The sequence below is a fragment of the Rattus rattus genome, chromosome 5 (assembly GCF_011064425.1).
Source record: "Rattus rattus isolate New Zealand chromosome 5, Rrattus_CSIRO_v1, whole genome shotgun sequence".
NCBI lineage: Eukaryota > Metazoa > Chordata > Mammalia > Rodentia > Muridae > Rattus > Rattus rattus.
In genome coordinates, this window is record NC_046158.1 from 99,141,594 (window position 1) to 99,157,042 (window position 15,449).

At 45.0% G+C, this 15,449-nt stretch overlaps 1 protein-coding gene across 1 annotated transcript; it reads left to right on the top strand.

Moving 5' to 3' along the window:
• Window positions 1-17: 17 nt before the first annotated feature.
• Window positions 18-10,548, top strand: Ccndbp1 (cyclin D1 binding protein 1). The gene is made up of 11 exons (XM_032904041.1): window positions 18-199; window positions 308-367; window positions 638-717; window positions 1,637-1,718; window positions 3,250-3,346; window positions 3,500-3,573; window positions 5,914-5,990; window positions 6,251-6,525; window positions 7,500-7,560; window positions 9,818-9,864; window positions 10,085-10,548. Exons 1-11 carry the CDS (start codon window positions 19-21, stop codon window positions 10,095-10,097), a joined length of 1,047 nt encoding a protein of 348 aa, XP_032759932.1. The 5' UTR covers window position 18; the 3' UTR covers window positions 10,098-10,548.
• Window positions 10,549-15,449: the final 4,901 nt, after the last annotated feature.

The window sequence follows — 15,449 nt, forward strand, 5'->3', positions numbered from 1 at the left end:
TGTGTTGCCGGAAACGAGATGAGTTCTTCAGCACCGGAAGTACTGGGGGCGGGGTCAAATGGCTTAAGTGTCTGGGTTAGTTCCCGGAGAGAGGCTGCGATGGCGAACTCGACAACCCCAGTCTCGTTCCTTGCTCCTCCTCTGGAGCAGCTCCGGCACTTAGCAGAGGAGCTGCGGTCGCTTCTGCCTCGAGTACGGGGTGAGTTGTGGGAATCTGCACCCCAGGCTCTGGGTAGGGAGGTCGGGCGTCAGGTCAGGGCTCCTCTCACACGTCTTTTGCTTTCCGGGTGGTCCGGCCTTCCTCAAGTCGGCGAAGCCCAGGAGACAGCCGAGGAATTTAATCGAGAGATATTTTGGAGAAGACTCAGTGAGTGTCTTTGCCGTTGCGGACTCTTCCTCCATCTCCCTGCATCCTACCCTCTTTTCCTTCTGCTGTCCCCTGAGATGACAATTCCTCCCAGTCCTCAGCCCTTCTGCTACCCATTCTCCGCACTTGAGGCTGAAATATAAAACCATTTCTGGAGTTGTTTTGGAGTGTTGGTAAGGGTGGAGAAGGGACCCGTTATCTAAAAAGTCCAAGTGGCAACTTTAACCTTTTAACACTAACTTTGGCACCCGCTGCCTCTGACACCCCCAGATGAAGCAGCAATGAAAGTGTCTGGGGAAGCCACTGTTCTGACCACACTCTTCTCTAAAATTCCATCGCCATCTCCACAGGTGAGCTTTACTTCCGGAGTTTTTTGTGCTGTCTCCTTAAGAATCCTCTCGTTTTCTTATCTTTTGCATTCAAGCCACACTTACTTCCCCCATTTATCAAGCGAGATTACAGTTCTCACCGCATGGGATTGTTGTAAAGGCCAAATTGCCAAGTGCATAGGGAAGAAAGACCTTCTAAATTTAGTCTGAAACTCAGCCGGGTTAGTTCCTAATAATTTTTAAAGCCCTTGTTGATTTACAGCTGTTTCACATACATATTCTCTGACAGATGAGTAAGCCTGTTTAGTGGCTTGGTTCAATAAATAGTGGAGGAGAAGTTAAATGCCTTCACACTATCTAACAACATCTGCTATACAAAACCCTTTAGTGAGAAGTTTGCTGCTGCTGCTGCTGCTGCTGCACACCTTTAATTCCAGCATTTGGGAGGCAGAGGCTGGCTGCTCTCTTGAGTTCGAGACCAGCTTAGTCTATAGAGCCAGTTCCAGGACAGCCAAGGCTGCCCTTTCTTTTGTAATGCTTTTTAGAATTGTCCGGTATCTACCTAATTTCTTTTTTTTTTTTAATTTTCTTTTTCTGAATATTTATTTATTATGTACACATCATACAGTTTTCTGCCTGATTGTACGCCTGCAGGCCAGAAGAGGGCATCGGATCTCAATACGGATGGTTGTGAGCCACCATGTGGTTGCTGGGAATTGAACTCAGGACCTCTGGAAGAGCAGCCAGTGCTCCTAACCACTGAGCCATCTCTCCAGCCCCCCTAATTTCTTTCTAGTGTGGGAAGAGTACATCATAAGGCCTGACTCATGACAGGTTTTCATAAAACATTTAATCGTGCTGTATGGATGTCTGATCTCTTCCTTAGTAAATGGGTTGGCAGCATTAGTGTTGACCATTCATTCTGAATTTCACCTCGTAGGAAACCCAGAGGATCTGTGAGCAAGTCCACATTGCCACTGAGGAAGTAATTGCAGCGTACTACACATTTCCTAAGGATCAGGGTAAGTCACTGTATACACAGTAGTGTTGGATGTACAGGCTAGACCTTTGCTAAGGGAGTAGACTGTGTCCTAATATGTAAGCATGAAACATGTAAACATTATGTGTTTATCTTCAATGTAATATTATATATTTATATGTAAACACATTATACATGTCTATTTTTCTTCATTTTTGAGCATGTGACTTTCCTGTGAAATAAAGTCAAAGATAATTTTATATGTGAGTGACCTGTGTCACTCCATATGGGAAGTGAGTGACTCCATTATGTGAAGGTACAGATACTATGTAACTGTGATTTCCCTATCATTAGTGCCCTACCTAATTCTTTAAAAAGTGTGTGTGTGTGTGTGTGTGTGTAGGCATACACATGGGGAATGGGCTCTCTCCCTCCATTGTGGGTTCCTGGGATCCAACTCAGATCTTCAGGCTTGCACAGCGAGTCCTCACCTGCGGAGCCATCTCAACTGGACATTACATTCTTTATTTTATGTTATGGGTACGGGTGCTTTGTCTGCATGTGTGTCTGTGTACCACATGTATGTCTGGTTCCTGCTGAGGTCAGAAGAGGGTGTTGGTTCCCCTGGAACTGAAGTTATAGACAGTGTGATCTGCCGAATGGGTTATGGGAATTGGGTATTGGTTGTTCCTGGGTCCTCTGGAAGAGCACTGAGTGCTCTTAACTGCCAAGCCTTATCCTCAGCCCCTCAATTGGTCCTTTATAAAAATCGTTCATTATCTGTGTCTGTGTATGTATGTGCACATGTAGGTGCATGTGTTTACTCAGGTGCTTATGCATGTGTATACGAGTACATGTGGAGGCCAGTATCTCCACATGATCATGAGAGAGTCTTCCCTGGAGTTCACGGATTCCCCAGGAGAGCCTCCTACCTCTGCTTCCCCAGCACTGGCATTATGGGAACACTCCAGTGTGTCTGCCTTTCTCATGTAGGTCTTGGGAATTGAACTCAAGACATCATGGTTATGTAACTGGCACTTTCAAAAATATCTTGTCTTCTCGGCTCCTAATCCCTTTTCAGTCCATTCTAACTGCTATATATGCTTGCTGGATCTCAGCTCCATACCCATGACCAGGCCATCCCACCTCCTCCTCCTCCTCCATTACACCAGAACCTATTTGCAAACCCCTTCACAAGTTAAAGTACACCAGCCTGTAGATTTATACCTTCATTGAAGCTCTACAGAGAAAATGAATGAGAACGTACCATAGTTCATCAGGGCTACTTACGCGTGCTTTAAACTCCCAATGTTTTGCTCACACTTATCCAAGGGCAGTGTCCTTCATGAGTGAATACAATTGGAAAGACTTGTTTCCAAAACTGATGGAGAGCAGCTCTTGGGAGTGGCAAGAGGGGCAATAAAATGCCTGAGAATTTAAGTGAGGCTGGAGCCCTGCTCTGATGGGGGATGTAAAGCATGAGTATCAGTTACCTCATGGAACACTAAGACTGCAGAAAGCAGGTGGTGACATTTGACATGGCCAGACAGCTTACTGTTTGGGTTTGGCCATAGGAATCACCCTGAGAAAGCTGGTACGCAATGCTGTCCTGGACATCGTGGATGGCACAGCTCAGCTCCTGGATGCACTCCTTACTGCTCCATCTCAGAGGTAGTGGGTGTGGCAGTGTGGGCTAACGGTTAGTGGGGGTTCCTTGACTCAGGGAGGGAAAATTCACCCTAACAGCAAAGTCACTCATAGTGGATGTTATTGGGAGACAGAAACCTAGGTTATTGATATGACCTTGTTAATTCCTTTCTCTAGCCCTGAGAATGGTGACCTGATTTCCTGCAATAGTGTCTCAGTTGCATGCCAACAGGTGGCTGAGATCCCAAAAGGTGGGTAGAAGTAAACTATTACCTGCCTCTCTGGTCTAGCTTCCAGCATCGCTTTATGCATGTATTTTAATTTCTATGAAGACGCTAGTGAAATAATGTATAGTTTATTTCCATTAATCTTAATTGATTTAATACTTTTTGCCATTCTTCATACTGGGTTTTTGGTTTGGTTTTGGCAGTGCTGGGGATTGAGCCCAGGGCATGCCAGCCAAGCCCTGTACCTCTGAGCACAACTCTTCCCAGTTTCCGGGCCAACATCCCCCTAACACCCTCCCCCTTCCCTTCTCTATGGGTGTTCCCCTCCTCATCCTTCCCCCATTACTGCCCTCTCCCCAACAATCACGTTCACTGGGGGTTCAGTCTTGGCAGGACCAAGGGCTTCCCCTTCCACTGGGAGCACAACTCTTAAATTCAGACTCTTCCTCTTGCTGTGGCTCTGTCTCTAGTTAGATAGTTTGCTCTCCTATTCCTGTCCCAGGAACAGCATTGGGGAGCACACTGACAGGAACAGCATTGGGGAGCACACTGACAGGAACAGCACTGGGGAGCACACTGAAAGGAACAGCATTGGGGAGCACACTGACAGGAACAGCACTGGGGAGCACACTGACAGCGTTGGGGAGCACACTGACAGGAACAGCACTGGGGAGCACACTGACAGGGGGAGCACGCTGAAAGGAACAGCGTTGGGGAGCACACTGAAAGGAACAGCATTGGGGAGCACACTGACAGGAACAGCATTGGGGAGCACACTGAAAGGAACAGCATTGGGGAGCACACTGACAGGAACAGCATTGGGGAGCACACTGAAAGGAACAGCATTGGGGAGCACACTGACAGGAGCAGCACTGGGGAGCACGCTGAAAGGAACAGCGTTGGGGAGCACACTGACAGGAACAGCACTGGGGAGCACGCTGAAAGGAACAGCATTGGGGAGCACACTGAAAGGAACAGCGTTGGGGAGCACGCTGACAGGAACAGCGTTGGGGAGCACACTGAAAGGAACAGCATTGGGGAGCACGCTGACAGGAACAGCATTGGGGAGCACACTGACAGGAGCAGCATTGGGAGAGCACGCTGAAAGGAACAGCATTGGGGAGCACGCTGACAGGAACAGCATTGGGGAGCACACTGAAAGGAACAGCATTGGGGAGCACACTGAAAGGAACAGCATTGGGGAGCACACTGACAGGAGCAGCACTGGGGAGCACACTGACAGGAACAGCGTTGGGGAGCACACTGAAAGGAACAGCATTGGGGAGCACACTGACAGGAACAGCATTGGGGAGCACACTGACAGGAGCAGCACTGGGGAGCACACTGAAAGGAACAGCATTGGGGAGCACACTGAAAGGAACAGCACACTGACAGGAACAGCATTGGGAGCACACTGAAAGGAACAGGGGAGCACACTGACAGGAACAGGGGAGCACACTGAAAGGAACAGCATTGGGAGCACACTGAAAGGAACAGCATTGGGGAGCACACTGAAAGGAACAGCGTTGGGGAGCACACTGACAGGAACAGAGTTGGGGAGCAACTGACAGGAACAGCATTGGGGAGCACACTGAAAGGAACAGCGTTGGGGAGCACACTGACAGGAACAGCGTTGGGGAGCACACTGAAAGGAACAGCATTGGGGAGCACACTGAAAGGAACAGCATTGGGGAGCACACTGAAAGGAACAGCATTGGGGAGCACACTGACAGGAACAGCATTGGGGAGCACACTGAAAGGAACAGCACTGGGGAGCACGCTGAAAGGAACAGCACTGGGGAGCACACTGACAGGAGCAGCATTGGGGAGCACACTGACAGGAGCAGCATTGGGGAGCACGCTGAAAGGAACAGCATTGGGGAGCACACTGACAGGAACAGCATTGGGGAGCACACTGACAGGAACAGCATTGGGGAGCACACTGACAGGAGCAGCATTGGGGAGCACACTGAAAGGAGCAGCATGGGGAGCACACTGACAGGAGCAGCATTGGGGAGCACGCTGAAAGGAACAGCATTGGGGAGCACACTGACAGGAGCAGCATTGGGGAGCACGCTGAAAGGAGCAGTGTTGGGGAGCACGCTGACAGGAGCAGCACTGGGGAGCACACTGAGTGAGCTGTAAAGCAGAGCCAGGTAGACTGAGAGGTCATCAAGAGGACCGTGATAACTAAGGCCACGAGACAGTTTTAGGTGAAGTTAAAAGGCCCTTTTAACCCTCTTCCTAGGCAGAGGGTATAGTAAGGGAGTTTTACTTTAAAGCCTTGCTGGTTGCCCTTTGTAGTCTTCAGAGTACGGTTATGCTTCTCCTCTAATTCTAGTGCTTCTGATTCGTCTCCCATAGATAACAAAGCTGCAGCCCTTTTGATGCTGACAAAGAGTGTGGATCTTGTGAAAGACGCTCATGAAGAAATGGAGCAGGTGAGGGCACTTACCCATCTCTCATGGAAGCAACTTCATGAGAACTGATCGAGAAGGCAGGAGTTCCCTGCAGCTTGACTGAATAATCCCTTGCTCCTGTCCTACCCAGCATCTCCCACTGTGCTTGGCTTGTGTCTTAGCACCACCTCTGTTCCTTGCTGGACAAGCAGAATGAGAATGTTGGTTTTGTAGCTAATAGCGAAGCAGGTGGCTAATGGTGGTGGTGTGTCTGCATTCGCAAATATGATGGTACGTCTTAGGCTGTGGAAGAATGCGACCCTTACTGTGGCCTCTTGGATGATTCTGAGGACAACTCCGACAGCCACCATAATGAGGATGGTGTAGGGCTTCCCAGCAATCGGGACTCATACTGGTCAGAGGAAGATCAAGCACTCATAACTCCATGCCTTGCATTGGTGAGAGCTTCCCGAGCTTCCCTCAAGAAAATCCGGATCTTGGTGGCTGAGAATGGGAGGAAGGATCAGGTCGCCCAGCTGGATGACATTGTGGATATTTCTGATGAGATCAGCCCCAGGTAAGCGTGTGCTGCACTTGGGGACACAGGGGCATTGTGGTCTGAGCAGATGCTGTTGCTCAGGGCTCCTCCAGCTTTTTGTATTTTGAAAAATCTCAAGCTAAAGGAAAAATGAAAAAGTACTTGATTTGGACTCTGCTTACCTCTTTCCCATATGTATTTACTTATTGATAAATAGGTGTGATACGTTTTTCCTAAATCATTTCCAGCATAAATGACCTTTCACCCATAAATATTTTATCAGCAACCTCCTAAGAACAGACATTTTCAGAGTCACGTTCAAGAGCTTTAACATTCGCTGTAATAATAATATCTAATGCTTCGACTTCTCTATTTGTCTCAATGTCTTAAATACATCCCAGGATCCATTAAGGGCTCTTACTACATTTGCTTGCTATGTGTTTAGTTTCTTACCATCTTGATTAGTCTCTACCCCTGGTCTGACTTGACATTGGCATTTCAGAATTACACATCGTAAATACACAACAGTTTGGATTTATAAGATTATTTTCTCATAATAGTAATGAAGTTAAACATTTTGGGTCAAAAAATAGAATGTTTTGTACCTTTCCTTTATATCCTGCTGGGGAGGCACATGATACTAACTTTTCTTCTTAGTAGTAATAAATTTAGTCACATGGTTAAAAGTAGTGGCCTCCTTTGAAGGGCACTTTTTGCCTAACACGTTTAGTTTCCATTGATGAACGCTGCCAGTGTCACTGAACTGACGGTTTTGAATACTCATGTCTCTGACAGAACTAACAGAACTAATCATTCCCCATCCTGTGAACCACAGACATTTTCCCCCCAGCTTCCTAAATAGGACATGTTTATCTCAGTAAACATTGGTTGAATTGCTTCTGTATTGCATGCCTGCTTAGAGTAAGGAACTGAGTTGGTTGTGTGCTAGAGACAACTTCCCTGAGCTCTGCCCCCTTTGTGGTTAGTGGTTAATGTTTGTCTTCTGCTCTTAGTGTGGATGACTTGGTTCTCAGCGTATATCCACCTGTGTGTCACCTCACCGTGCGGATCACTGTAAGTACCAGCTTTAACTGGGAGAACTCCACTTTCTAGTAGTCCTATACGCTATAGACCATTTATGTCTTTGCCAAACTTGTATGCAGGTAAAATATTTTCACAGTTCTTACATTTATTTATGCTTAATAAATGCCAGATGGACTCTAGTTATCATTACCATGTGCTGTGATACTTTAACTCTTTTCTTAAAGATTTATTTATTTATTTATTATATATAAGTACACTGCAGCTGTCTTCAGATACACCAGAAGAGGGCATCAGATCTCATCACAGATGGTTGTGAGACTCCATGTGGTTGCTGGGATTTGAACTCATGACCTCTGGAAGAGCAGCCAGTGCTCTTAACCTCTGAGCCATCTCTCCAACCACTGATACTTTAATTCTTCTAGAACCACTTGAGTAATTATTTGAAAAAAAAATCCAAAGATCTTAGAAAACATTGCTTTAAAGAGTGATTTTTTTTTTTATTTAATTTTTTATTTATCAGGGGAGGGGCATGTATGCACATGTTTGTGTGCAGGTGTTAAGTAGCTCTGTCACTCTTCCTGATGACCTTGAGACAGTTCACTCACTGAACCTGGAGCTGGTCTGGCAGCCAGCAAGCCCAGTGGTCTCCTTGTTTCTGTCCCCACAGCTCTGGGGTAACAGGTACACACATGGTCAGACATACTTTTTTTTCTTTTTTTTTCTTTTTTTCGGAGCTGGGGACCGAACCCAGGGCCTTGTGCTTGCTAGGCAAGCGCTCTACCACTGAGCTAAATCCCCAACTCCCAGACATATTTTTAATGTGTGCTGGGGTTTGAACTCATGTCCTTATGCTTGCAAACACTCTCAGCCACTAAGGTATCATCCCATCCCAAGTCAGATTCTTCATAGAGATCCGAGGATACTGAATCAGTACCACAATCTATATCTATAATATATACATATATTATACATATATATTTATGATTTGATTGCATTCTTGAAATGCTATAACTTTATAGTTCTCTTATTTTTATGAACTCCAGTTCAGATCACTAATGTTACTGGCAAAGAAGTAAACCTGCCAAGTAGCTTAAATTTTACAAGATGCATTGGTTTTAATATTTGATAAAACAGATGGCAGAAGATTAATTAATGTGTAGAACTCTTCAGTAGGGCAGATTCTTTGGAACATTAACTTTTTTGGCATTAACTTTTTAAGAACTTAATTCCTGAGAAATAAAAGTTTTAGGAAGCTGTTCTGTCAATGATCCCAAATACAGTCTCATATGAAGTAATTTATAAATATCTATGTGCATAGCTGTGTGTTACTTTATACTGTGGCCATAGTCCATCCCCGTGCTATCTTTTTGTTGTGGATGTGGTGCTTGGGATTCAAAGTAGGATTTGATGCATGCTAAGCCTGGGCTCTGCTCCTGAGCTACAGACCCAGGCCTTGAGATCTGCAGCTTTACTGTCTTGGGGTCTTAAAGTTCTAAATAGGACCATCTGCCGTTTGCCTCAGAGCCTGGGCTATCATCATTGTTAGGTGTCCTTTTAAAAAAAATGTGTGTAGTCCAGGCTGCCTTAAAACTCACTATCCTCCTGCAAGGTTCAGATTATCCTTGTTCCAAATTAAAAATATTAAAAAACAAGCCGGGTGTGGTGGCACATGCCTTTAATCCTGCAGTCCAGGGGCGTGGATCTCTTAGTTTGAGTCTAGCCTGGTCTACAAAGTAAGTTCCAAGGCAGCCAGGGCTACACAGAGAAGCCTTGTCTCAAAAAACAAAAACAAAAAAACAAAAATGAAAAAACAAAATTAAAAATGTTGAAAACATAAAAATGTTATGCCAGCAGTGTTCCTAAGATCTTGTTAAATAGAATCCATAGTCACACTACCATAACCTAGTCAGCAATTTAAATTGCATTTATTTATTTAGTTAATTATTTATTGTGTGTACATATGCAAGTCACAGTTGTATGTGTGGAGACTGGAGTACAGCTTGTGCGAGTCCTTCCATCGTGTGGGTCCCAAGAATCAAGCCCGACAGCAAGCGTGCCTACCCACTGAGCCTCTCATCCGCCCTGTCAGCCAAGGCGTGCTTTTTCCCATGAATGCTGGAAGTTGAAACTCAGGGAGGGCTTCGGGGCTTCAGGCTTCATAGCACCAAGCCGCTTCTTCCACTCGCTCTAAGGCTCGCTTTAAATGATTCTGTTATCAGGTTTTCAAATTCTCCTTTCTTTTGGTGCCAGGGCACAGAGTGAATGACAGTCTCTGTCTCTTTTCTAGTCTGCGAAACTGGTGTCTGTTTTAATAAAGGCTCTTGAGATTACAAAGTAAGTATGAAGACTCGTCCCTGTGTGCCTTGAGAATATCAAGAACTAGCCCCATTTCGAGAGTAGCACAGGGAGCCACGGGGAAGGGTAGGGTGTGAAGCAGCCAGTCTGTGAAGAGGAATCCCTTCTTCCTGGAGTTTCTTCTCTCACCTCCTGTGAATGGCTCTTCCCTTCACACTGCATTAACTCAGGTTTTTTTTTTTTTTTGTTTTATTCTCAGAGCAAGTCCGTGAGCCCCCAGCCAGGAGATAGCTGGATCCCTTTACTCATTAATGCCGTTGACCATTGCATGGACAGAATTAAGGAGCTCACTCAGCGTGCAGTTGAGCTGTGAGCTTCCAGTCCTTGTTCTTTCTCCCCTCACTCTCGCACCCAAGCCAGTGTCCGCTTTCCTTATTTATTGTTAAGTGTTTTCAGTGTCTGCTTTGGAAGTGGAGCTGTGACAGGTGTTTGCTGGATGGAAAGGAAGCTTCTGTTTTAAGAAGAGATTGTTATCAAGATTCTAGGCTAGGAGAGACTGCAGTTAGCTTCTGTGCTAGACACAAATGTGTCCATGCTTGTACTCGGGGCTGATTTTTGGAAATTCTTAGGGAAGATGTCTTGTTCTCTAGTTTATAGTAAAGTGTGTTGTTGTTTTATTAAGATTTTGATCATCTCAATAAAATGCTAACCTACTTGATTAAATGTGTCATTAATGTATCCTCTGAAGTGTCATTTAAAATCTTCTATTGGGTTGGGGATTTAGCTCAGTGGCAGAGCGCTTGCCTAGGAAGCGCAAGGCCCTGGGTTCGGTCCCCAGCTCCGAAAAAAAAGAACAAAAAAAAAAAAAAAAATCTTCTATTGTGAGCCAGGAATGTTGGCATACCCCTTTGATTCTAGCACTAGGGTGGCAGAGACAGGTAGATTTCTGAGTTTGATGCCAGCCTGGTCTACATAGTATGTTCCAGGACAGCCAGAGAGCTACACAGAGAGACCCTGTCTAAAAAAGAATTAAGAAAAAAAAGGGACTGGAGCGATGGCTCAGTGGTTAGTACTTGGTTTGCTAGTATGCTAGTTATGTAATGAGTGGAAAAGAAAAGGCTAAGACTAAGATTAGTATTGGGTTGATAGAAGAGGAACATAAGGCTGGGGTGGACGGAAGACAGAGGTAAAGGTGGACAGTATACAAGATAGAGTAGTTTCCTCTCAGGAGACCTGCAACAGAGACCTGCAAATCAGTTCATTCTGTTCTCTAGGAGAGGAAAATAAAGGAAGAGGAGGAGGGAACTGTGACTGAAGGCAGTATCTGAACAGGAGCAAGGTAGCATGCTAACCTGACGGGGGGAGGAGAGCTCTGGGTGGGGATGTAAGCTGTGAAAACTGGCCTGATAACCAGATCCAGTCTTATTTCTCCATTCCTTCCCAGCTCCAGGAAGCCCGCCTTACCCCTGAGAGTTCCTCCAGTATACTCTGGTTCTCTCCTGATGTGACTTTGAATAGCTGGATTACAGATGCTGGTCCAGTCTGTGCTTTATGGGTGGAGTCTCAGATGCTGGTACAATTCTGTACCTGCCTTCATCTTTCTCGTTGTGAATGCTGGCCCAGCCCTCTGCTGTCCACACTGTGCTGCTCTCTCCACAGTCCATGCCCCTAGGGATGTGTTGCTCAGATCCCAGTGCTGCATGTACTGAGTTCTGCCATACACATTTCCTAGAGTTTCAGTGTGTCCTTGGCTTTAGGGGACACTGGGAGGAGGCAGAGGAGGATGAGTGCTTGAGCTTTCACAAGCTTAGGGTTCTTTCCCCTTCTCTAGAGCTGTGTCTATGGGTTGTGGTGCTGCCCTCTGCTGGTCAGTTCAGGCAGTGTTCGGCCTTTCCTAAGCTTTCCTGGTTTTCCTGCATCCACTTGCTCCTCTGGGCAGTGGCAGTGAAGGGGGATTGTGGAAATCTTGGTTTGACATCCCTTTAGTTGTAGAACATGTCTGTGGCTTAAATTTCCCTTTTAGTATGAGCTCAGTTTCTGATTGGGTTTCCAGCAGTGGGACTCCTCGGGTTCAGAGACCCTCAGAGCATTTTCCTGCTGGTGGGGTGGGTTGTGGGTGGGGGGATGGCATGGGGATGGTTCAGCTATGCACTCATCAACAGGCTTTTTTGCAGTAAAAAAAAAAACTTTTTAAAAATATTTCTTTTTTTTTGTTTTTGTTTTGTTTTTTTTTTTTTTTTTTTTTTTTTTTTTCGGAGCCTGGGATCGAACCCAGGGCCTTGCGCTTGCTAGGCAAATGCTCTACCGCTGAGCTAAATCCCCAACCCCTAAAAATATTTCTTATTTCTGCATTCTGTAGTCCGTTCTCTGGTCTCTGTCTTCTAATTCTACTCTCTTAGGTTTCTTCTACTTAGAATCCTTAGTCACCGAGATGCAGTTTCTGAGACCATAAGAGACTCATTCCCAAGTTTTGTTCTGCCAGAAACACAGACTAGAATGTTGTTTTCATTTGGATGTATAGGCCTTGAGGTCTGAGTCTGTGCAGAAGTGCTTTTAAAAGGGAAGTACTGAGTTTTACACACAGAGAGATGACCACAAAGACCCTCTTGGTGCTCACACACTCTGTTATTTACACCAGTGAGTCCTTCTGAATGTTGTCCTGGTCACTCTGCCTCAGAAGATTTTTGATATTGAGCTCTGTCTTCATTACTGTTTTACTGCTGTGACGAGACAACAAGACCAAGGCAAATTACAGGTGAGGGCTTGCTTACAGCAGCAGAGCTGTGACAAACACTGCAACCAAAAGCAAGCTGGGAAAGGAAGGGCTTACTTGGCTTACATGTCCACGTTGCAGTTCATTACTAAACGAAACCAGGAGGAAGGAACCTGGAGGCAGGAGCTGATGTTGAGGCCACAGAGGAGTGTGCTCACTGGTTTGCTCATCATGGTTTGCTCAGCCTGCTTTTCTATGGAACCAGGACCGCCGGCCCAGGGATGGCATCACCTACCATGAGCTGAGCCCTCCCCGATCAATTACTAATTACGAAAATGCCTTACAGCTGAATCTTAGGAAGACCCTTTCTCAGTTGCTATCTCTTCCTTCCAAATAACTGTAGTTTCTATTAAGTTGACATAAAGTTAGCCAGTACAACTGACCTCTTCTCAACTTGATACACAAATACATCACTGTTAAACCTTTCCTATTTTTTGGTTCATCCTCAAGATCTCAGATTAATAAATATCATTGTGGTGGTTTGAATGAAAATGGCCCCCATAGGCCCATAGGCAGTGGCATTAGTAGGAGGTGTGGTCTTGTTGGAGGAAGTGTGTCACTGGGGGGGTGGGGTGGGATTTGATGTTTCAGATGCACAAACCAGGCCTCTCTTCCTGCTGCCTATGGATCCTGCTGAGATCCAACTCTCAACTCCTTCTCTAGCACCATGTCTGCCTCAGTACTATCCTGCCTCCCCCTATGACGACACTGGACTAACTCTGAAACTTTAAGCCAGCCCTAATTAAATGTTTTCCTTTATAAGAGTTGCCATGATCATAGTGTCTCTTCATGCAATACAGAACCGATTAAGACAATCACAAATAGAAAACACATTACAAACTTAAAAGTCCCATAGTCTTTACCAATTCAAACACTTTAAAAGTTCAGTCTCTTTGAAAAATCAAAGTGTATTTTAAAACCTAAAAACTTTTTTAAAACTCAGTTTCTAAACTTTGGGCTCCTGTAAAATCAAAAATAATTAAATACTTTCTTACGTCAAGGTACAGTCACAATCTGAACAAAGCAAAACCATACTCCAACAGTGTAAGCAACTCAATGTCTGATATCTGGGATTTACTCATGATTTGAGTTCAGGGACTCTAACCCTGCCACAAAGTGCCAAGACTCAGCTGCTCCCTGTGACCCGTTTACACCTTCAAAACCAGCACCACTTGGGTAACTTACGTCATTAAGTTCGGCTGCCAGCACAAGGCATAACTTTGCCTCTGAAACACAGCTTCTGTGTATTGACTCTGAGGAAGCACTTCCCAGAAGACTTCATCTCAATGATGCTGGTCTCTTCTTAATCATAGCTGATTCTTCAGCCCCAGCTGACTAGCATCTATTGTCCCAGCAAAGCAAAAGTTTTACTTTAGTGGTTCTGGTCTTTTGTTAATCAGAGCCAGTTCTTCAGCTCCAGCCGACCAGACACCACAGACTTCTTCACAGAATGACCTGGTGGAGTCTTTATTTCCCTTTGAAAGTTCACAAGCCAGCTCTCCACTGTCTTCCTTGCTTTCAATACTCTTATCTTACAGGCTCCTACAGAACATCCCACTGAGCTCTCAACACTCAATGACTTTTCTAGTCCAGAGTTCCTAAGTCCTTCCATAATCCTCCCCAAATCAACATGGTCCAGTCTGTCACAGCACTAACCCACTCTCCTAGTATCACTATCTGTCTTAGTCTGTGTTCTGTGGCTGTGAAGAAACACCATGACCATACCAACTCTTACAAGAGAAAGCATTTAATTGGGGCTGGCTTACAGATTCAGAGGTTTAGTCCGTTGTCATCATGGCAGGGAGCATGGCAGCATTCAGGCAGACAGTGCTGGAGAAGGAGCTGAGAGTCCTACATCTCAGTCTACAGGTTGCAGGAAGAGAGACACTGGGCCTGGCTTGGGCTTTTGAAACTTCAGAGCCCACGCCCCAGCAACACACTTCCTCTAATAAGTCCACACCTTCCAATCCTTCTCAAACAGTTCCACTAACTAGGGACCAAGAATTTTAACTTAAGAGTCAATAGGGAACATTCTCAATCAAACCACCATTTGTTAGTTTGGTCCACTTTATTAAAAAGATTCGTTTTCTTTATACATACCTATTTTGTCATTGTTTAATATGACACATATTCTCAAATGTAAATACCACAAAAATGCAAAGAAATGCAAAAAAATGCATAAGAGGTTTTATAATTTAGATGGACATTTTGGTACATTGTTTCCAACTACATTACTATGAAATTATATATGTTGTGTGCATCTAGAACAGCAGTTCTCAACTGGTAGATCTCTAACCCCTTTGGTGGTCACATGTTGTATGTCCTGAATATCAGACATTTACATTATGATTCATAACACTAGCAGAATTACAATTATGACATAGCAACAAGATAATTTTATGGTTGGGGATCACCATACGTGAGGAACTGTACTAATGTGTCTCAGCATTAGAAGGTAGAGGAGCACTGCTCTAGAAGATGGGGTGTGGTGTGTGACCTGAACAGGGTCCCCACATATACCAGCACCTCTGAATCCAGTCTTCTTCCTTCTGTGCCTGTACCTCCCTGCCTGCCATTGTGAGTGTTTTGGGGGAATCAACAATGACAGTCTCTGAGTTATTAGTCTAATTCAAATTGGGATTGAGATTCCTTAGGTCAAATGAGTTTCAACCTTTTTCAAAGTGGTCTGTTGTTCTTGTTTTTTTAACTTAACAAGGGCTATAGAAAGCTAAAACTAGGAGGGCAAGTAAACTAATGAGACGCAATGAACAAACCCAAACTTTCTTCAAGTGAAGTTCTGTTCGTTAACCCTTTTTGGTAGGGTTTATTTTTCTGTGTTCTTGATTCTCTT